We start from the raw sequence: 21,524 nt of genomic DNA on the forward strand, positions 1-21,524 counted from the left end.
GGAAAACTGTAATGGCTTGCCTGAATTAGCCAGGAAAATCAAAGTCTTAGCAGAGTTTAATTCATTGATTAACACGCATGACTAGATTGACACATGAAATGCGTAGGACATAATTATCTTCTTCTTTTGAAGCAATGTCTATAATATATAAGATGTAAGATGAAGTAACCTCTATAAGATGTAAGATGAAGTAACCTCTATAAGATGTAAGATGAAGTAACCTCTATAAGATGTAAGATGAAGTAACCTCTATAAGATGTAAGATGAAGTAACCTCTATAAGATGTAAGATGAAGTAACCTCTATAAGATGTAAGATGAAGTAACCTCTATAAGATGTAAGATGAAGTAACCTCTATAAGATGTAAGATGAAGTAACCTCTATAAGATGTAAGATGAAATAAGATGTAAGATGAAGTAACCTCTATAAGATGTAAGATGAAGTAACCTCTATAAGATGTAAGATGAAGTAACCTCTATAAGATGTAAGATGAAGTAACCTCTATAAGATGTAAGATGAAGTAACCTCTATAAGATGTAAGATGAAGTAACCTCTATAAGATGTAAGATGAAGTAACCTCTATAAGATGTAAGATGAAGTAACCTCTATAAGATGTAAGATATAGAAGCCTAAAGTAGAATAAGAATAAGAAAAAACCTTAGGATCAAACTGTATACTTAATAAATACAACTCATAATAATGCACTATTGAACTATTAGACTGACGAGTACATTTATTTATTTGCTAATCATTAAATTCTCTTTGCTTAATGTATTCTTTATTGATATAATGCTTCAAATGTATCAATATGTTAATCATAATCATGATGTATGTTTTTGTTTATTTGTTAATTGTTTGATGTACTTATAGCTGTATTGAAAAAGTTGCTACAAATCTATGTTATATATCTTTTTTTTTCCCTTCTGATTATTTAGTTATTTACAAAAGTTTAAAAAACCTGCCCAACTGTTTGCCATTCCAGAAGCATGTTGTAAGTTTGGATTACATTTTTTTTCTAACATATCTTTCTTATTTGCCATTGAAAATAGAGTTATGCCTAGATTCAAACTACAAATATGTGTTTTTCCTTAATTGAGTGGATAATTCATTTTTAAAAATGAAAGTGATTAGGATTTCATCATGTCATTGTAACTAAATGTAAAGTATCCATTGTAACTAAAAGTAGAGTTTCAATGTCATTTTTAATGGTTTTATTGTCAAAATTTGACAGAAACTGGACAGAGCTGCTTTCCTGATTAGGCAATACATCAAGTACAGCTTATATGACCGGCTCAGCACTCGTCCTTTCCTGACTCTGATTGAGAAGAGGTGGATCGCATTTCAACTGCTGTGTGCATTGAACCAATGTCACAAAGTTCAGGTCAGGCAACCCTAAACTATCATCATCTGTCCTTTGTGCTCTTCATGGAACATAGGGCCTCACTTTTCTTCTTCTTCTAGCCATCTTTTTTGCTGCTGAGCTGAGCTCTATTGCAGACTGCAAGGAACATTTTTTTAGTGTGCTGTTCTCTTCAGTTGTTCAGCACTGCCCTACAGGGTGTTGGTTATGTTGGGCTGTAGTGGTAGTAGGGTCTGCCTAAGGTGGATTAGGAAGGGGCATTCAAAGAAGATATGGAGGGCCTCAGTAAAAACATGCTACTCTCCACTGTCCTCTCAGCTTCATCTAATAAACATCACTTCATGTTTTCTTTTTGGTCTCCCTCTGCATCTTGTGCCCATAGGGTTCCAATCTAAGCCCTGTCTCTGTTATTGGCATCTTCAGGTAAACCCTAAAGTATAAATAAATCAAAATATAAGGGTCATTTCTAGCAACAGGCAGGAGATGGAACTGGATAGATCTATCTGGAAGAGAAGTATCAAAGAAAAATTCTTACTAGGAAGAAAAGTTTATAATACCAATAGGATATGTGACAGTAACCCATAGGCTCCAACAGGATTAATTGTGACTACACATCTTTCTAGCCACATCACTTTACATCAGGTCCTGCAAGAGATTAAAATATATCTTCTGAGTTTTAAAATACAAAAGAGATGTTTTGTTTGGTTTCAGTTGAAAGAAAACATTTTAAAACTTAGCTATAATCTATAAACATGAATTTGATCTTGTGGCAGGTATGTCATGGTGACATTAAAGCTGAAAATATCCTTCTGACTGGTTGGAACTGGCTTCTTCTAACAGACTTTGCAAGTTTTAAGCCCACCTCACTGCCTTATGTAAGCATATGTACTCTCTGAAGTATAATTTTTCTTTTACTCCATGTTATTGAGAGTCCATGAAGGCTAAGACTGTTTTATTGTTAAACCTTTTGAACAATCCTTGTGTTGGCGACTGCCATTTTTTTGTGTTTGTTTTCTATCCAATCAGGATAATCCAGCAGATTTCTCCTACTTTTTTGACACATCTCGCAGACGAGTTTGTTACATTGCTCCTGAGAGGTTTATTGGGCGACCTCCATCTGAAAAAAATTCAGATGGCAGTCTAGATGAAAGTCAGAACAAAGTTTATAAAGAACTCACACCAGCGATGGATATTTTCTCTGCTGGGTAAGACAGGAACTAATATGTAGATCTGCCCTCAAACATAAACTTCACTTGACTTAAACGGTGGTGAATGTTTTAAAATAGGGAAATAATACATGACTATGTTTTTCACAATGTATCGCCACCTCTGTTGGGCCAGAAGTATTAGAATAAATACAGTTTGTAGCTATAGTATCTAAAAGTGATTTACACAAAATTCCAATAAGTAAAAAATCTAATGTGTTTTATTTTTGGAGAACAGAGATATATTTGGTTTATATCTTAATGTTTTTATGGAAAAAAAATATTCTTGTTAAGCATTAATTGCCCCAGACACTTTTAATAACAAAGGTATGGTGTGCTTCCACATTCAACAATTCCCCCTCCCCCCCAATCAAGTGTGTGTTTTGGAATAAATTAACTTTAAGAAAGTATTTTGTGTGTATACATTATTGTAAAAAAAAAAGGGAAATTTAAAAAGTACTTTTTTTTTTCTTTATTATCACTTTTTATTTAATTCTTCTGATAATATAATATAATATTCTTTTTTTTCTCTAGATGTGTCATTATAGAACTGTTTTGTGATGGGACTCCTCCATTTGATTTGTCACAGCTACTCAATTACAGCTGTAAGAACTACAGTCCTTGGAAGCTGATAGACACCATTCCTGATAACAACATAAAGGTGACTATGTCCTAGCTTTTGTAGTTGCTGTTTCCTGGTGTCATTTAATAATACATTTTTTAAATCATTAATATGTTTTTGTTAAAGTCCTTGTTAATAATTTCATGATTTTTTGCTTGTTTTGGGACATGATTCTTCATGAGATGATGCTTTTGTACAAACTTTTTGTAGTGACAAATGTTTATTTGAAAAATTGATTTAGAGATAATTTTATTACAATACACTCAGTTTCAGAAATGTTTTAACATTTTTCTTATTGGAAATCTGAAATCAAGAGAAAAAGTACAGAATTGCTAAATTATCTTCACTTAAAATAGATTTTTCTTTGTTGCTGTTATGTTTTAAAGTAACAATTAAAAATTTTGTGGACAAAAATACCTCGACTAAATGTCTTATTTATTACTCTAGGATTTAGTTGAACACATGACACAGAGGAAGCCGGAATTCCGTTTGTCAGCAGAAGAATATCTGATCAAGCAGCGAGGTAAAGCCTTCCCAGAATACTTCTACACATTCTTCAAGACATACACTCATCAGTTTGCCACTGTTCCCATACTGCCTTCTGATGACAGAATACTTATGTAAGTTCTAATGTCTTGACTTTGTAGGCTGTCAAAAGAAAACTTATTAAACACAGCACATGATTCATTTACATTTTTTTCCCCATAAAGTTTAAACAGGGACTTGGATCATATACTTGCTAATATGGATCTAGATGACAAAGTGGAAAAAAATTCTAAACTAGTTCTAGTCATTTCCTTGGTGACATCAGTTGCCAGAGACCTACATGTGAGTAGCCCTTCTATATTGTTTTGATATTTCTTTAGATTTGTATTTGGCTTTCAAACACATGCCGCTCTTTTAGACTTACCAAACAGCTGAAATATCTGACTAGTTCACTTTTAGTACTAGTTCAGTAGAGAAGAAAAAGACATACTCCTTGGATAACTATGCTTCCTAAAATAGAGTGTTTAGCTACCTAGCAGAAATGGGTTTATACTGTGTAGCACACAGAAAGAAATGGGTTTATACTGTGTAGCACACAGAAAGAAATGGGTTTATACTGTGTAGCACACAGAAAGAAATGGGTTTATACTGTGTAGCACACAGAAAGAAATGGGTTTATACTGTGTAGCACACAGAAAGAAATGGGTTTGTACTGTGTAGCACACAGAAAGAAATGGGTTTATACTGTGTAGCACACAGAAAGAAATGGGTTAAAAAAGAAACTCAAGGTGTAAACTAACGTAAATGATAACTTGAATTTTAGTTCCAGAAAGTCCAGCAGAACCTCCAAATGTTTGTTTGCAACTTTTTAACCAATCAGAATTTGATGCAGTTTGAGTTAGTGTGTTAGTATTTGCAACTCATTGGTTTAGGTCTAGATGAGTAATTTTACTTGACTGAATCCTCAGTTTGAACGTTGACTCAATAGTCCATTTTGAAGTTATCTATTAGACTACATATGGTGGTACTGTTGCCTACTGGCTCAAGTGACAGCAAGATTTCTGTCCAAGGCACAACGACAACCATATTCCCCAATTCTGCTCTCATATCTGTTGTACATCAACAAGTTGAATGAAATGTATCTATATTTCAGTCCACGCTAATTCATTTTTATCATGAATTCTTATTAATAATTATTTAATTTGTGAATTTCTACATTGTTTCAGTTTAGTAATTTTCGACTTCTTGCCTTGAAGCTCATGCTAAGGCTTTCAAAATATGTAACCTCAGACATTATCTTGGACAGGATTCTACCACACATGGTAATTAAATAATGTTTATTGAACTTAAGAAACTAGACACAAAGAAAGACATTTACTCTATTGCCTTTTTATTAATACTTTTTGTGTGTTTGTTATTGTTTAGCTTTATTTCACGCAAGACCCTCTACCAGAAGTTAGAGCAGAAACTATCAGAACTGTCACGGCTTGTATTAGAAATTTGAAAAGTGTACCTAGAAAGTAAGCCAGAGCTTTTTTACTTATATTATTTATAATTACTTAGTAAAATTAATGTATCCTGTTTTGTCAGCCAAACTCTTGCCACAGATATAACAAGCTTTGGAGTTGGGAGTTTTCTGTTTATTGTAATGTCTGGTAACTATACTATATTTCATGAGAGTTGCTACCACTTCTACAAATTAAAAGACAATGATTTATTTAGTTAATAGTTGAGCATGTGACATAGACTCTTTTGTCCTAAGTTCATATACAAATGCTGGCTAGGAATGTTTTATTTGAGACTTCACTCCAGCCAAGTTGTGTTTCTCAAGCACCGAATTGGAATTCCTATCCCATATATCGCTCTCTAATATTGGACCAGAGCATACTACACATGCTAGAGTAACATGATGTTCTCAACAATAATCAAAATATCAATGAGGATTTTACAACTCTCATGTTTTAGTGAAACAATCATCCTGTTGCAAAAATATTGCCACAATAAATGAATATGGATGAACAATTTATGTATATATTCTAATACTTACTTTATTGAAGTGTTTGCAAACTCATGCTTATTATTATCATTGATTTGCATTATATTCCAGTGATGCCAATGTCTTTCAGGACTACATCATTCCAGCTTTGGTAAGATTTTGAATTGCTTTATGTACCTTATTACAGTCATATGAAATAAAACTTATTTATTCTTTTTACCCCATGTTCCAATTAAGCAGAGGATTTTTTCTCATGAAATAATTCAATGGCAGAGAATTTCAATGTTTATATTTTCCTACAGTCTCCACTTCTGAGTGATGAAGTTTTACAAGTGAGATTAACTTTTGCTGAGAATATTGCTGAACTAGCAGACACAGCTGTGAAGTAAGTGACTTGTTCAATTTTAAAATTCTTTTTATCACTAGACTTGACAAAATGAGTTGAGTTTGGAAGAATAGAGGCTTCATGAATTCTAATTTTTTAACAATAACATGACATCAAAATAGTTGATGAAATAAGGAGTACAAAAAAAGTGTTGAGTTTCTACATAATAGTTGCTTCAATCTCTAAATTGGGATCTGTGCTAAAATGTTTATTACTATATTTCAAGCAACATTAAAATCACTCACAGAGAATGCAGTTTTCAAGCACTTTTGTTTCTACAAAAAGATTCCAAAGCATCAAATGTATGTATTTTTTTTATCTTCAGATATCTTGATATGGCTCAAGCACAAGAAATTCGAGAGGTCATAGTTCAACTCAAGGACCAACAGAGAGACAAAGCCTCCATCTCAGAAACTGTCATCAATGTTAAGGTTATCTGAAGAGCTATAAACAGATTAACTTAAAATATGATTATTTCTGATATAAACTTTAATTTACTTTAAAATTAGTTAATTTGTATTATTATTATTCTTTATTGTGAAATATGAAGTATCTACTTCTAATTAGTTGCATTCCTAATTTGATACATATATATATATATATATATAATTATTCTACTTAGAAAACTGCAGAGGAGCTGAAACCTGAAATACAAGAGGTAAAAATACAATATTTTTAGGTTAGTTTTTACTTGTGTGTTTATTGGGTAGATGCTGTGGAAGTCTTTGTTTTAGTGTGTCAGCTTGAATTGTTTGTTTGACAATTGAAGATTATTACATCTTAGCTCAAACCTCCTGCAGAAACTCTGGAGAGGACAACACACAGTGCTTGAACCTGGGACCATAAGATGACAGTTCAGAGCACATACCACATGACCAAACAGAATACCATTATAATTGCATGAGAAAATAAAGCTAGTAGATATAGATATGCTTTTAAAAATTTATGATTTTTTTTAAATACAAATTTATTTTTGTAATTCTTGTTCTCTGCACCACTCTTATTTAGACTACATTGATTTCTAATCATATTATTGAAAATTTTTAGCACATTTGAGACAAATTTCATTTGAAAAGTGTATCCCAATTTCCTCCCTCATGATGCATCATTGTCCATAACAGTCCCTGATGCCTTATTTGTTTTTTACCCATTGCAAGTATTCACCTTTCATTCCCCCTATTAACTACTATAAACTATTCATTTTTAGGTGGAGTCTAACTATGACATGGAACTCCATCAGCTGAAAGATTTGATTCACCAGAAAATATTCCAACTGCTGAGTGACCCAAACCATGCTGTTAAAATGACACTAATGGCCAATGGAATGGACAAGCTATGTTTATTTTTTGGCAGACAAAAAGGTGAAATATCTTCTTCTTGTCTCCCTTTCATAAAGCAAATATATCCATCACTTTCAATTGATTCTCTTAACTAAATACTAATTCTAAAAGACTATCCACAGTAACACTAAATGTATTGGCTTTGAGGTAGAAAAACTTTTATGTTGATATCACATAAAATTGGGTTGGTAGTTTTGATTTATAGATACAATTATTTAAATTAAAAATGTAATAGTTCAATTCTGGTTAACTATTTATTTGAAATTGATACATTAACTAGGTAAAAAGCATGATATAGTATATAATTCTACGTTTACATAACTGCTCTACCCTTAAAGCTCAATTTTAACTTAGCTCTTTCTCACAGTTTCTGTTGTTTAAAAGAATTAGTAAAAATGTATTTTTATAGCTAGTTTAGCAAAGTCTTTGATTTGAAGATTGACTTTCAAAATTCAGAAAAAAAAGCTTGTTTTGGTTAAAAATATAAATCAAATAAAAAGCTACAAATGTTTTAGTTCATTCAGTTCACCAACAAAATGTTTTTTAATTTTGTTTTGTTTGTTTCAGCCAATGATATTCTTCTCTCACACATTGTCACTTTCCTAAACGTGAAAGTAAGTTAGCTGAATAATTTATTATTAGAAGTCACTACATTGTTTTACACTGGTCTTGGTTACAAATATCTTTACATGCTTTAGATTTCAATCCAATGTTGACTTTACATTTGGTTGTCTGTCTGTTTATTCTCTATTAGGATGACTGGAGGCTGCGAGCTTGTTTCTTCAAAACAGTTGTGGATGTGACTATGTATGTTGGCTGGCAGTGTTCCGAAGTCTTGTTGCCATTGTTACAGCAGGTAAAGTCACACACAGAATATCTCTTCATTCTGTTGTTAACTATATAAATGTGTTTATGAACCACAGAATACTTCTGAAATCAAGAGAATGTACTCTACTGAGCTGCAAGGCTTCTCTTTAAGTACATTTTGTTACCTTCAATTGTTAAAAAAAAAAAAAAAAACAGGGTGTAAAATTTGAGTACATTTTAAAATTCATTTCCAACTCCTTATTGAATATTTGTTTATATTTTATATTATTCATTTATCATATGAAATTCAATTAATAATGACCTGGAAATATTCTTATGTCAATTATCAGAGAACATAGTATTTATATGCTGTATTAATTTTCTCTATTTTGGTCTATCTGTAGTTTGAAAAGAAAATCAAAATAAAGAAACATCTGCATAAAACACATTTCAACAACACCATTTAATCAATCTAAAAACATCAGACCTTTCTCTTCTCAGTACTTTGATAAAAGCTAGAAATCGTCTTGCCATCTTTTTTACAAAATCATGGACAATGATCAAAGAAAATTTTTCATAATGTCAAAATTGACATTGTTTCTAAGCCTTAAGCTATAATAAACAAAATACAGCAAAATAATTCAACAAATCATTGTAGATGTGAATTCTTCAATTGAGTTCTTAAAAATCTGTTTGTTATTTGTTACAAGGGCTTGTATGATGTGGAAGAATTTGTCATTACTGAGGATCTTCTGGCATTGAAAAAACTGACCAATCACAGGCTTCTTAACAAAATCATGATGCAGACTCTAGTATGTGATGCAGCTGCCCTATTGGCTCATCCTGTGAGTAATGTTTGGTTTGTCAACAAAAAAATGCTTTAAAAATTAAATATTTGGCTTCACCTTTTGGCTTAGAAACCACTCTAGCAAGCCCATACTGATACCATTGTTAAAGAAATATAACAACAAAAACTAAATGCATTGTTCTGTTTTTGCCTCTTGACAGAACCTTAGCATGTTAAACAAGACATGATAAAATAGTTGTTGTTTTTTAAGCCTTAAAAACAGATATCCAATCTATTTAAGTCGTATATTCTATCTGTTTACAAACAAAAAAGTTTTTTTATTGGGCCAGATACCTAGATAATAAATCTTCAATATGGCCTCTCTGTCAGTAGTTGAAAACAACTGTCTAGTAGACTGTCAGCAAATGCTTCATTGATGGCCTGATAAGTTTTTACAATAAAAGTTTAAACTATTAGTACATTTTTAATTTTGCATTGAGTCCAAAAGGTTCTATCCTTCGTATTCTTAAGGTTTCAAGAAAATAATAATTCACTGACTGACATGATAAGCAAGGGAAATTTTAAATTAGAAGCAATAAAATAAATCATTAATTGTTTAAATATATTGAAGTGCTTTTTAATTAGCTCAATAACTCAAAGGAGGTTTTTAAAAATTTGGTTGTGCTTTAGGGCCCTTGGATTCGACAGGCAGCTGTTGGTTTTATCACTGCTGTTGCTCAAGCCTATGACATTCCCGACATTCATTGTAAGTTACTGCCACAGTTAAAACCATTCTTGAGCAGAAATGTTATGCAGCTAAGGAAGCCAGTAAGTTGAAATTGAATGTATTTTATTTTTATACTTGTAGATTTGAATTAGTTTTTGAGTAAGTGAAGTTTCCTATCAATAGAAATCCTTTGGTCATTTAAAACATAAAGCTTTTTAAATGAGCTGTAATTTATAGAAAGAATTTAGGCAAACAAAAAGACCAAATAAATATGACTTTGAAGATTCTCTTGAGCTGTTAAGTACCCTGACATCACTAATACAATAGTTTCGCTGGCTTAGCTGAAAATTCTGGTTGTTACAGTTTCTTAAGCGCTCTGATCTTTAATTCAATCATATAATTTAATGATATTCAATTTCAAAATCTATAACAGGCAGTTGTCTTGGATGCACTGTCTGACCCTATACCAAGAGAAGTCTTTGACTATCTGCTGCGCTCACCTCTTCTGGAGTCTGTTTATGAAGTTCTTGCCAAGCTGCAGAAATATGCCAGGAGCATCTCACGACAGGCCAGAAACCCTGAGTTGGATGAAAGCCTCTCTCAGGTAACAACTTTTTTTTTGCTCAAATTTACTTTTTTTAGCTGCTGGTAAAGCAGTTGTAATTAATCTTGCTAAAATAATCTTGTAAATCTGTCCATCCTTTTAATTCTATGTATTTTCCAATGTCAAAACAAAACTCAGAACAAATAGTGTTTTTTTGTATTTACTGTAATACAAACTAAATGCTTAAAATACTTTTGGTGCTAGTATTTTATGCAAAAATATTTTTCAGCTTTCCATATTGATTAAAGGAGTAATGATTCAATCAGCAGGATTGCTTTAGGACGCTAACAAAAGCATAATCTCAAAATGAAGAAATAGTGAAATTAAAAATTATTTTATCTTTAACTTTGATTGTCAGACATCCAAGGGTAGTATACGACTGCATTCTTAAGTTCTGGTTGCTTTAGGAAAAGAATTAATGATTCTCTCCATATTAGGTCTGTTATACTAAAATAAAAATTTTTTGTACATGTGAGATTTGTTTATTTTCTATATTCTTTTTTTTTTTTTTAGGTTTTCCGCAAGTTAACATCCTTGGGTTTGACTGAAGAGTTTGAAAAGAAATTATTGGTTAGTTCTGCTTAATCTTTTTTTTTTTTTTTTGATTATTTGTGAGATTTTGTTATTTGTTTTATTTATTATAGCTAGTTATAGTTCCAAAAGATATTTGTACAATCAAAGTTTAATAAATAAAATGTTTCTCTTCAGGCAATGAAAGACTTCATGCTCAGACTGCATAAAAACAAAACAGGGTCAGTTACTAGATCGTGTGAATGTATTTTAACATTAGGATATTGTTAATTAACTTTGTTTTCAAAATGAAGAGCTAAGTTGTGTTATTTTCTCATCAGCACAAATACAGATATTGTTTTTGCCAATCTATCTTCTTGTCTTCTGTTAATTCTGTTTCTAGTTTCATTAATTTTGACATCACTAGATTTGATTTGATTCTTTACACCCAGGTCATCAGAGTCCATCCACAAAACATCTATCCATTCAACTCCAGGGAATATTAATATTGCAGTATTTGGTCGAGGTATCACGAGGCGACATGCTGACCTGCACAAAAATCGTGATTCTGGAGATGTTCAGGCTGCTGCTGCTGCTGGGTTAGATCCCTTTATATGTTAACTATTGTTTTTTTTCAAATTCTACTATGGTTGGTTTAGATTTTTTTTTTGTCTGTTTTTTTTTTTTAAATGAAATAGCTTTCATGATATTTTTGTAAAGTTTTGAAATAATAATTTTGTTAAAACATCATTATCAGCAATATATTTGAAATAATTATAAATAATTGTAATGTAAAACCTTTTCTTATTATTTTTTTTTAATTCTTTCAGGAAAAACAGGAAACCTAAAAAGCAAGACTCAGTTATAATGGTAATTTTGATTTTTTTTTTTTTTTTTCATTTTCTGGTGTTAACACAGAATTTTGTTAATTTGGTCTTCCTCATTCTTTGTTTTCATATATTTTTTTATCTATGGTGAAATTCAGGACAAAAATATGATGAGGCTATTTAATAATGAATAAAACCAAGATTTTAGCTACAAATTTTAAAGTGGCACTGATAACTATATTCATCTCAAATGTTGTGTATTAGTGGTGTTCAGATTTATTAGCAGTTCTTGGTTTTCCTCTGTAGATTTAGGCTAAATTACGTAAATTTAAGTTAATAAGACTTTTATTTTGGCCAATGCATTATTTTCAACAAATCAATTCCAAAACTTGGAATAACAAAGTGTAGTAACTAGAGACGCAGAGTGATAGATTTTTTTGCAAATATTATAAAGACCTTAGCATGTTTCTTTTAACATTGTTATAGTATCTCTTTCTTTGCACTTTACATTTTCAATTTTCTTTGCTAATATTTGATCAGAAATACAAAAAATATTGTGGAACTGTTTATGTGTAACAGCTAGTTCATATTATAATAGCATTCATTTGTTTCATTAGAATCCAGAGTGGAAAAAAATGTTTGGTAATGATGACCCAGATGCCACCAGCCTATCATCTTCACCCAAAGCCAATTCATCAATATATCCTGACAGACGTCAATCAGAAACTAGTCTTAAGACACCGTTGTCTACTGCAGCCACTACACCGGGTAAATAAATTGATTGCTTAAATAGTTTCTCTTGGAGAAACAAAGATATTATGCTGGCTAGGATTAATTCATGAAATTGATCAGTTTATCACAAGACACTGGGATAATACTTTTGTGTTACTATTTGATTTATAGTGTAAGATAAAAAGGCTAAGGATGATCTTTGAAGTGTTACACAAGAAATAAAATTATAAAAATTAATATGTTGGATGCTAGCAAATCATGAATCATTAGGTTGGGTTATCTTGATTTTTCTGAAGGAAATTAAGATAAAGTTGTATTAAACATTTAGGTAAAACACTGAACCATTTTTTGCAAACTTGTAATTTTAAATGGCATTTCTGCTTAATTAATCTGCATCAGAGTATAAAAAAGCACTTTCTTTATGTGTTAATTATGGTGTGTTTATCAAATCTTTTTTTATCTCTTTTGTGTCTAGTTAGTCTTCTCATTCTTTTCCCGTTTTTCTCAGACACTTTCCATGTCCCTCTGTTCACCCAACTTATCTGTGGATGTTTTCTCAATGGAATTTCTGCCTAGCTCTTTTGGTTTTGTCTTGGATGCTTTTTTTTTATTACCTATAGCTTCAAGTCATCATTGCAGATTTCTACATTGTTTTGTAGGACGAAAAAAACTTTTTAAGATCTCTTTGTTTTGTTGCTGATATAGCTGTGACCTTTGAAACCATTGTGTTACTTATGCAATTGATTCAACTATGTTTTGTGTGTACAGTGAGTCCCATACATTCTAGCACAGACAGCATGTCTCAAGTACTTTTAACTTCAGAAAATTTCCAGAGGGCATTGGCCATGTCTCAATCTCAAGAGAAGTCTCAGAAATCAGGTGAGAGATGAAGCATGTCTTGACAATGGTACATTTTTTTTAGTGTAAAAGTAGAACCAATATAAAGTTTCTTTGCAATGTGTTTATTAATATTCTAGAAATATATAATATATTATCACATTATTTTTTTTAATTAGTACATAATAAAGTCACATTTCCCATCCAAGTCTTATTGGTAATTTTTGAAAATTAAAAAGAAGCAAACACAGTTCAATTTCCATATTGTTGTCAGGTACTTGTTTGAATTTTTTAAAGCTTTATCTCACTCTGTAGGGTTTTGACTTATTGTAAGGATTGTTAATTTATATAACCCAAAATCCATTTGAATCTTTATGACAATTTTCATCTTTGAAAAAATAAATGTGCTCCAATATTTCTTTTTATTTTATAAAATAATTTTGATATATTGTACTTTCTATTATCCACTTTAAATATTTAGTATTTAGAGTCAAAACATTTTATTGGTACTTCTTAACATATTTCTGTATTCATTATCTAATTCCCCTACATGCAGTCATTACCCGCTATGCAAAGTGTAAGTGGGAACTAAGGGACCTTGTCCATCACAGGAGAGCTCAATTTGAGGCAGACATTCTTCTGACAGATGCCATTTCAGGAATAGCCTGGGACACCCACCATCCACCTGATACATGGAAGCCTAAAGGTGTGTTGGTGGCCCACTTACAGGAGCATCGTGGTGCAATAAACAGGTATTTAGAGTTCATCATAATATGACTATGTTAAGGCTGGGCTTTTTGTGGACAGTCTAAATAATTCAATTTGAAATTGACACTGTGTAAGGCGATCATCGTAAAATGACTACGTTAAAATTTGGTTCTTTATTGGCAGTCTTAAATCATTCAATATGGACTGTGTGTAATAGTTTATTGGGTACTTCACTTCTTCTAGCCAGCTTTTTACCGCTGAGCTGTAGTCTTTTGCATTCTGTGCCTTGAAGAAGTAGCCTGCTGTTATTAGGTTCTTAAAGTCAGTAGCAATAAGGAGGACAATAAACATCTTTCTATATCAAAGGCATTACAAAGGAAAGTTCAGTGGCAGAAATATAGAATATAAATAATTCTAAGTGCCTAAACAATTAAGATGAGTACATGTGACAAATTGTATATATGTAGAGAGAGAGAGATAAATACATGTTTTAAATTTGACACACTTCACAAGCTAGTGTATTGAGGATCTGGAAGACTATTCCTAGATCACTTTATGATATTGCTATGTCTCTCTATCTCTACTAATGTTGGACAAAATGCCACAACCAACTCAAATAACTTGACAAATAGATTGCAAGTTGCATGGTACTTAATGAACTGTTTAATAACAACCAGTAATAGCATGAAACTCTAACTGTACCATTGCTTCATTGTAGATAACTGTATTGAACTGTAGTACTGAACCCTACTGCCCTGTGTTCTACTGTAATCTCTATAGAGGGTCCCTGAAAGCTTCTGGAAAACTATTGAAATTCCACAGAACTGTAATGAGACAGGCATATGTTTATCCCACAAGCGATCTGCACAAGGTGTGCTCACTCCAGTACTTTCCTGAAGGGTCGTCCCTTGTCCTGTCATGCTTGGCCACTCGCATTATGTATGCTGGCCTGTGTCACAAGACACTTGTGTCTGCATGTCAAACACATTGCTGCTCCTACCCACGTTGCCAATTCAATTACAACCTAGACAAAGTGCATAGGGATATCTAGAGAGCTCATCATCTATAGAGATTCTGCTATCTGCTTGATTTTATATCTGTGAGAAATGTAGAATGTCATTTCAATTTTTTCATTTATCTAAATTCTAATTTACAAAAACCTCTTTCCAATAATTACTCTTTTTATGGAAATCTGCTTTTTAAAATTGAAATAACTTTTTCTCTTGCCTACACTATGTTCCTGTCCCCAATGTAATTTCTGACAGTCATTATTATCATCTTTTTGTATTTGCATATTTCTTAAACCTTTTTCTTCCAGGTTAAGTGTCAGTCATGATCACAAATACTTTGCCAGCTGTTCAAATGATGGAACTGTTCGTATCTGGGAAAGTGGGAAATTAGAAGGAAAGACAGCAGCTAACAGATCTAAAGTTTGTCTGAACAAACAAGGTAAAAGAAGTGGTTTTGGTTTAGTTCAGTAAAACATAACTTCTTTTTTTTTTTTTTGGTCTAAGTTTAAATACTTATATATTTTATCATTAGTAGTATACAGAATGTTTTTCTCTTTATAAAATATATATTGATAACAAATACAAAGCTGCAAAGTGTAAGATAATAATTTTTGTAATTAATAAAGCATAACATATGACTGCTAACCTGTTGAATTTGTCACAGGTGGTAAAATAAAGTGTGTCACGTTTTTGGAGAGAGGAAACAGTGTGGCCTCAGCCTCCGATAACAACAGCATCCATGTCTACAGGTCAGATAGTCAAGTATCTTTTTTTTTTATGCTGTGGGCCCTTAACAAAATATCCTGATTGTAGAATCATAAAGTTCCTGCTAGTTTGACATTGTTTTGTTCTACTAACATAAAGTCATTCTACTGGCCATAACAAAATATCATATCCATGTTGGCATGTGAAGAATATTTTATTTAGCAGTTGATTTTTACCATAGCAACTATCTTCTTGCAATAATTGAATTTCTCAGATCTGATTTTAATTTCATACCATAAAGTTGAGGGCCACTCATATATACAAGAGGAAAAAATGTATTTGTTTTATCTGATTTTACAGAGGAAGACTTCTCAACTAAACATTAATGAATTTCTACCAGCTCTTTATGCCATTTTGTTGTTTGCTCTCTTAAATTTAATCTAAACTCATTTAGAGCTGGACTTTACTGGATATTTCAGGCTGGATGGAGGAAGTGTTCAGTTAGAAGATTCACGTACAGTTGATGTCAGGACATATGGACAGATCATGGATATGACTCATTTTGACACTGGTACAGTTATACCCCCATTAATCATTACATTACAATAGAAAATAATAGAATATGCATATATCCTATATAATACAGACGTTACTTCATGCGTATTAACCAATGACTTAAATTCTGCCAAGTCACTGGTTTTCCTGGCTAGCTCAGGCAACCCATTCCATGCTCTAATAGCACTAGAGAAGAAGGAGTATTTGTACAAATTTGTCCTAGCATATGGGACGAGGAATGTGCCTTTATCTTTGTGTCTTTCAGAGTATTTTATTAAATTTTGTTAGAATTAAATTCTGTCCTGAAGGCTTTCTAAATTTAGTGATTTTACTAAAGGTGTTACTCTGGTTAAATGTGAATATTCATTTGTTGTGAATCTCACTGCTCTATTTTGTGTCTGTTCCAGTTTCTTAATGTTATCTTGAGTTGAAGGGTCCCAAACGGAGGATGCATATTCTATTAACAGACACAAAAATTGACTAGAGTAACACCTTTAGTAAAATCACTAAATGTAGAAAGCCTTCAGGATAGTAGACTCAAAAGTAAAGTATCAATTATACATAATACACTGAATCATAATCTTCAAATACAAAACAAAATGTAATAAAATACCCAGAAAGACACAAAGTTAAAGGCACATTCCTTATTCCATGTGCTATGACAAATTTGTACAAATGCTCCTTCTTCCCTAGTGCTATTAAAGCATGTTTTAATTTCATATTTTTGTAATTTGCACTCATGGATTTTTTTCTGTGTCCAGGTGCCCAGTCCATACTGACCTATGCTACAGTTTCAAGTCACATCATTGGCTGGGACCTTCGATCATCCAACCCTGCTTGGACACTCCACAATGACCCACGCCATGGCCTGATCACCAGCTTTGCTGTGAATCAATCCCAGTGCTGGCTGGCTGCTGGAACCTCTAGTGGTGCACTAGTTTGCTGGGATATGAGATTTCGAATGCCAATCAACAAGATGCAACATGCCTCTGGTAAATTAGGGTTGTCTTTTATAATATATAAAGGATTAAATAAATGTTAAGAGACCCTAAAAGCAAGTTTTATCTTTGACTAAGAGTCTGCTGTATTGATTGTGTAATTCTGAATTGTGTGTAAATCTCCAGTTGGAATGATAGATTTGTCTTTACATTTGTAATAAATAAAACCCAGAATATTAACCCATTAGCTCCTTCTGCAGTTGGAAACACGTTTTCCCGTTTTTGTCCTAAACTGTTGTAGAACATTTCTAAAATCCCCTTTTCATTATACTTGATTAAAACTTTTTAAAAAGAAGATTTCTTCTAGTCTCATTGTAAGCGTGATTACAAATAATTTTGGAGATTACCGATTCTATTTTTAATAAAATCGGGAAGGTTTTTATTTTTTAAATAATATTTCAAACGAACAGGCCCATAGCCCCAGTGTATAAGCCCCCACGTGGGAAAATGAGTATTTTTGAATTTTTTTATATTCTAGTGGTATTAAACGTATATATTTTTTAAAACCAGACATATAGTTCTATTTTTTAAAGTTATTTTTTTGTTTATATGTATTAGATCTTCAATTTGATTATTTTTTGCAAAATACATATTTTTTAGGATTTTTTAAATACGGAGTTATCCCTCCTTGCTTAGGACTTTGAAGGGGGTTTTTTGAACCAGAAATAGGAGCTATTGGGTTAATCAATGGGTTTGAATGTAAAACTCTTTTTTTCAACAAAAATATAATTATTCTGTGAATCACAATGAAATAAGATTTATTAAACCAAACTAATCATTTGAATTTAACCTAACCCTGACTCTACAAACTTTCTTGGCATAAGACATAAACAATGATAATAATAATAATAATAATTTTATTTATAAAGCGTTGTTAACAAACAAAATGTAGGCTCAAGGCACTGTAATAACATTACAAACACAGACACGAAAGCTAAAATGACAGTTAATCTAAAAAAGTTTTAAACAGATAGGTCTTAATGTTCTTCTTATAAGTGATTTAGCATAATGTCTGTCTGAGATCGATGGGGAGTGAGTTCCAAACCTTTGGTCCGTGAACTGAAAAAGCCCGCAGACCGTAGCTTTTGAGGGAGAAACGTGGCACTACTAAAAGTGCAGGGCTCATAAAAGTTTAAATTTTCATTGCATATTAGAATACTCAAGTTAATGATGCCATCCTAGTAGAAATTTTTTATTGTAAACAAAGTGAAAGGCTAGGCCAAACCTGCTGCCATATCTGCTTGTGATAATATTCAATTTTAAAAAGTTGTTCAAATCATTTGTTGCCAGTTCAAATTCTTAGCTATAATGTATTGATGGGAAGCTGTCGATGTATACCATGTCATTTTCACATTCTGTAAAGCTGATTTATATTGAGAAAACTTCAGGGGAATAAGTTGGGAGGATTGTTATAAATAAGGTGAATTGTTATGTAGCCATGATTCTAGTAAATCTTTCTGAATTAATCGAATTGGAGCTCAAAGCCAGTCAAAGATAATGTAAAAAAAACAAAAACTTGTAAGCTTGTGTTTTAGGAGCACTGGGTAGTCTTGTGTATTTGTTTGTTTTATTGATTGGTGATGTGCTGGCCTACTTATCCACACTAACAGTGCATGCTGGTTGTGGATTGGAATTCACATTTTTTCATACTTCAAGGGCTCATAATGTCATTGATAAATCAATAATAACTTTATGTTGCTGCTACATTCTGATAATCTTTTCAATAAGCACATGAAACTGATGAGGAAAGAAAAGACTTGTTTTGTTCTACATATTTTGGATGCTCTTTCAGAATTGAAGATTATTTGATCCTAGCCCAAACCTCCTGCAGGATGACAGGGATAGCAGCAGGCAGGGTTCAAAAACATATACATCGAGTCGACAGTCCAGATTGCATACCAGATGACCGGGCAACCAACCCCTTTTCAGTGCAACCTATATGCTAAATTGTTAATTGCTCTAATTTTGTGTGTTAGCAATTTTATTGTGCTTAGACATAAGGCAAGCTGTAATGTTTTGGGATATTTGAATAAAAGTAAATTGGTTGAAAAACAGAGTAAAGACTTGCACAGTTGTAACTGATATTTTATAGGCTACTTATTGATAAAATATGCTTTTTTTTTTTAAAGTTTTAATATTTCAACATTTCTTTTTTAGAAACAAAAATTTTTTAAATGGTTCATTGGGGAGAAACTAGCAGGTCATTTATCCAAAAGTTTGTATATTCATATAATTTCCACCAGAAAAGTATTTAGGTTTTTCTAATTGATCAAACCAGCTTTGGATCAATTCTGATTTATGTTCAGACTTTCACCCTTGTTTGATCAGGACGTAAAGTGAGAAGGCTGACCATGCACCCCAGTGAGCAGTCACTGCTTGTAGCCTCCTTCAATTGGAACAATGAGGTGTCCATGTGGGATGCAGAGACTGGTCAAAGGCAAAGGACATTGTGGCCCAGCTCATCCCCTGCTCTCTCTTACACCAAGGTAAATAGAGACCATGGTCTCAGTCGCTCAGTAGCCCTACCAGCCCTTAGCCCCTGAAACAGACTGTCCTGAGTGCCAGGCCACTCTTTACTTACTATTTTTCAAGCTCCAGATCTAATGAAAATCATGATATCAATCGATCTCTCACATTACTTTTAATGGAGGTGGAAACATCATTCTTAATAAAACACTGACTCCTAAGAGTTGAAATCAAGTAAAATATTAACTTTAGGCAAATTACTGGCCTAGGCCTACTTTTCATGTGCCTGGTTCTTGTTTATTGCAAATTTTCATACAAATTTCATTTAAAACCAAACCTATTCAATGTGAAAATATGGGCACTGCCATTTGCAAAACTCAACCTGTGATTATGATTGGCTACCCATCTGGTAGTGTTAAGAAAGATATTTGATAATACAAACTGCAGTGTGTACATCTGAACCCCTCCTCCTCACTATTATCTTAATGCAACAAAATCTATTGTCTCTCATAGAGCTCTTCAGCATACAGCTCATCATGACACTTAACTGTTTTATTTCTTTACATTTCTACTGGATCATGTTGAGATAATCTATACTTTTCATAAGCATCTAAACTAAATCCTAACCTCAGAAAATACACTTACAGTTAATAAGAATAATTGAATTAATGGACAAACATGTATTTTATTGTTAGTTTGTGTTTACAGTCATAAATTGATTATAGATTCATTTTTTGTTTACTAGTCTTATTTTATTTTCTAAAATACAGACATTACTTCAAAAAAGAAGATTGTTATGTCATACATGTGTCTCTAGGTCAATTTAGTCATACATGTTAATTCAGAACTTACATTCTGCCAAGTCATTGCTTTTCCTGGCTGATTCAAGCAGCCCATTCTCTAATAGCACTATTCAGTGAAAAATTCATTAGTTTTTCATTTAGGCTTTTCCAGTACTGTTCATTACATTCTTTTTATTATATCCAAATTATTTTCACTCTTGTTTCCTTCTGATTTGGGGATTATCTCTAAAATGTTTCTTTTCTTTCTCTTTATACTAATGAAAACATTCTTGAACATTTCAATTTAATATTGTAGCTAAACAAGACAAGAGAGGATGATGGGATATGTAGTATCTACGTGGGCTCCACTGACACCAAGACATTTGTTCTGACTGGAGGCACTGACATGAGGCTGAGGTTTTGGGACCTCAGCTACCCAGCCAACTCCATGTGTTTCAATTATGGGCTTGACGATCCCAGAACATTGTCCTTAAACTACAGGTTGGTAATCCCATTGTCCTTAAACTACAGGTTGGTAATCCCATTGTCCTTAAACTACAGGTTGGTAATCCCATTGTCCTTAAACTACAGGTTGGTAATCCCATTGTCCTTAAACTACAGGTTGGTAATCCCATTGTCCTTAAACTACAGGTTGGTAATCCCATTGTCCTTGAACTACAGGTTGGTAATCCCTAGCTCACACACAAATATTAAGTTTACTTTGATGGCTGCTAACCTACAGGTATTTTACATTTGCTTGAGCACATAGCGCTCTTTCCCCAATACTGTGAGCATCTGGTTGATTTTTAATTTCAAGAGAAGTTTTACTTTTTTAAAATCATTTTTAGGGGGAAAAAAATGTTTAGAAATTTCTAGAAAAGATTATGACGTCCTAAACCTGGATTGAAACTGCAGACTATGTGCACTTTGTTATAAGGCACTGTGTTTATGTCAGGAGTTTTATAAGACAAAATTCATTAGGGTCTTATATTGCTACTAATGACTTAATTTATCATCATAATCATCATCAAACTCCATTTGAGTGATGCCTGAGAGACTCAAATACTCTCTTGCGC

At 32.4% G+C, this 21,524-nt stretch overlaps 1 protein-coding gene across 2 annotated transcripts in view; it reads left to right on the forward strand.

The window, feature by feature from the left end:
- The window catches only part of LOC106065886 (phosphoinositide 3-kinase regulatory subunit 4-like), a 31,028-nt gene that overhangs the window by 6,169 nt on the left and 3,335 nt on the right, over positions 1-21,524 (forward strand). For both annotated transcript variants that reach the window (XM_056007921.1, XM_056007920.1), the window contains exons 4-35: positions 935-990; positions 1,231-1,380; positions 2,133-2,234; positions 2,386-2,564; positions 3,099-3,225; positions 3,634-3,806; positions 3,897-4,014; positions 4,899-4,994; positions 5,098-5,192; positions 5,780-5,819; positions 5,971-6,053; positions 6,379-6,484; positions 6,676-6,711; positions 7,261-7,414; positions 7,961-8,007; positions 8,148-8,249; positions 8,911-9,045; positions 9,678-9,815; positions 10,148-10,318; positions 10,832-10,888; positions 11,027-11,070; positions 11,281-11,427; positions 11,659-11,698; positions 12,273-12,423; positions 13,156-13,266; positions 13,781-13,976; positions 15,251-15,381; positions 15,607-15,691; positions 16,127-16,218; positions 16,964-17,194; positions 19,529-19,686; positions 20,765-20,949. In XM_056007921.1, coding sequence (XP_055863896.1) covers positions 935-990; positions 1,231-1,380; positions 2,133-2,234; positions 2,386-2,564; positions 3,099-3,225; positions 3,634-3,806; positions 3,897-4,014; positions 4,899-4,994; positions 5,098-5,192; positions 5,780-5,819; positions 5,971-6,053; positions 6,379-6,484; positions 6,676-6,711; positions 7,261-7,414; positions 7,961-8,007; positions 8,148-8,249; positions 8,911-9,045; positions 9,678-9,815; positions 10,148-10,318; positions 10,832-10,888; positions 11,027-11,070; positions 11,281-11,427; positions 11,659-11,698; positions 12,273-12,423; positions 13,156-13,266; positions 13,781-13,976; positions 15,251-15,381; positions 15,607-15,691; positions 16,127-16,218; positions 16,964-17,194; positions 19,529-19,686; positions 20,765-20,949 — 3,736 coding nt within the window. The remainder of the gene's footprint in view (positions 1-934; positions 991-1,230; positions 1,381-2,132; positions 2,235-2,385; positions 2,565-3,098; positions 3,226-3,633; positions 3,807-3,896; positions 4,015-4,898; positions 4,995-5,097; positions 5,193-5,779; positions 5,820-5,970; positions 6,054-6,378; positions 6,485-6,675; positions 6,712-7,260; positions 7,415-7,960; positions 8,008-8,147; positions 8,250-8,910; positions 9,046-9,677; positions 9,816-10,147; positions 10,319-10,831; positions 10,889-11,026; positions 11,071-11,280; positions 11,428-11,658; positions 11,699-12,272; positions 12,424-13,155; positions 13,267-13,780; positions 13,977-15,250; positions 15,382-15,606; positions 15,692-16,126; positions 16,219-16,963; positions 17,195-19,528; positions 19,687-20,764; positions 20,950-21,524) is intronic.

This window comes from Biomphalaria glabrata, chromosome 13, assembly GCF_947242115.1.
Source record: "Biomphalaria glabrata chromosome 13, xgBioGlab47.1, whole genome shotgun sequence".
Taxonomy (NCBI): Eukaryota; Metazoa; Mollusca; class Gastropoda; family Planorbidae; genus Biomphalaria; species Biomphalaria glabrata.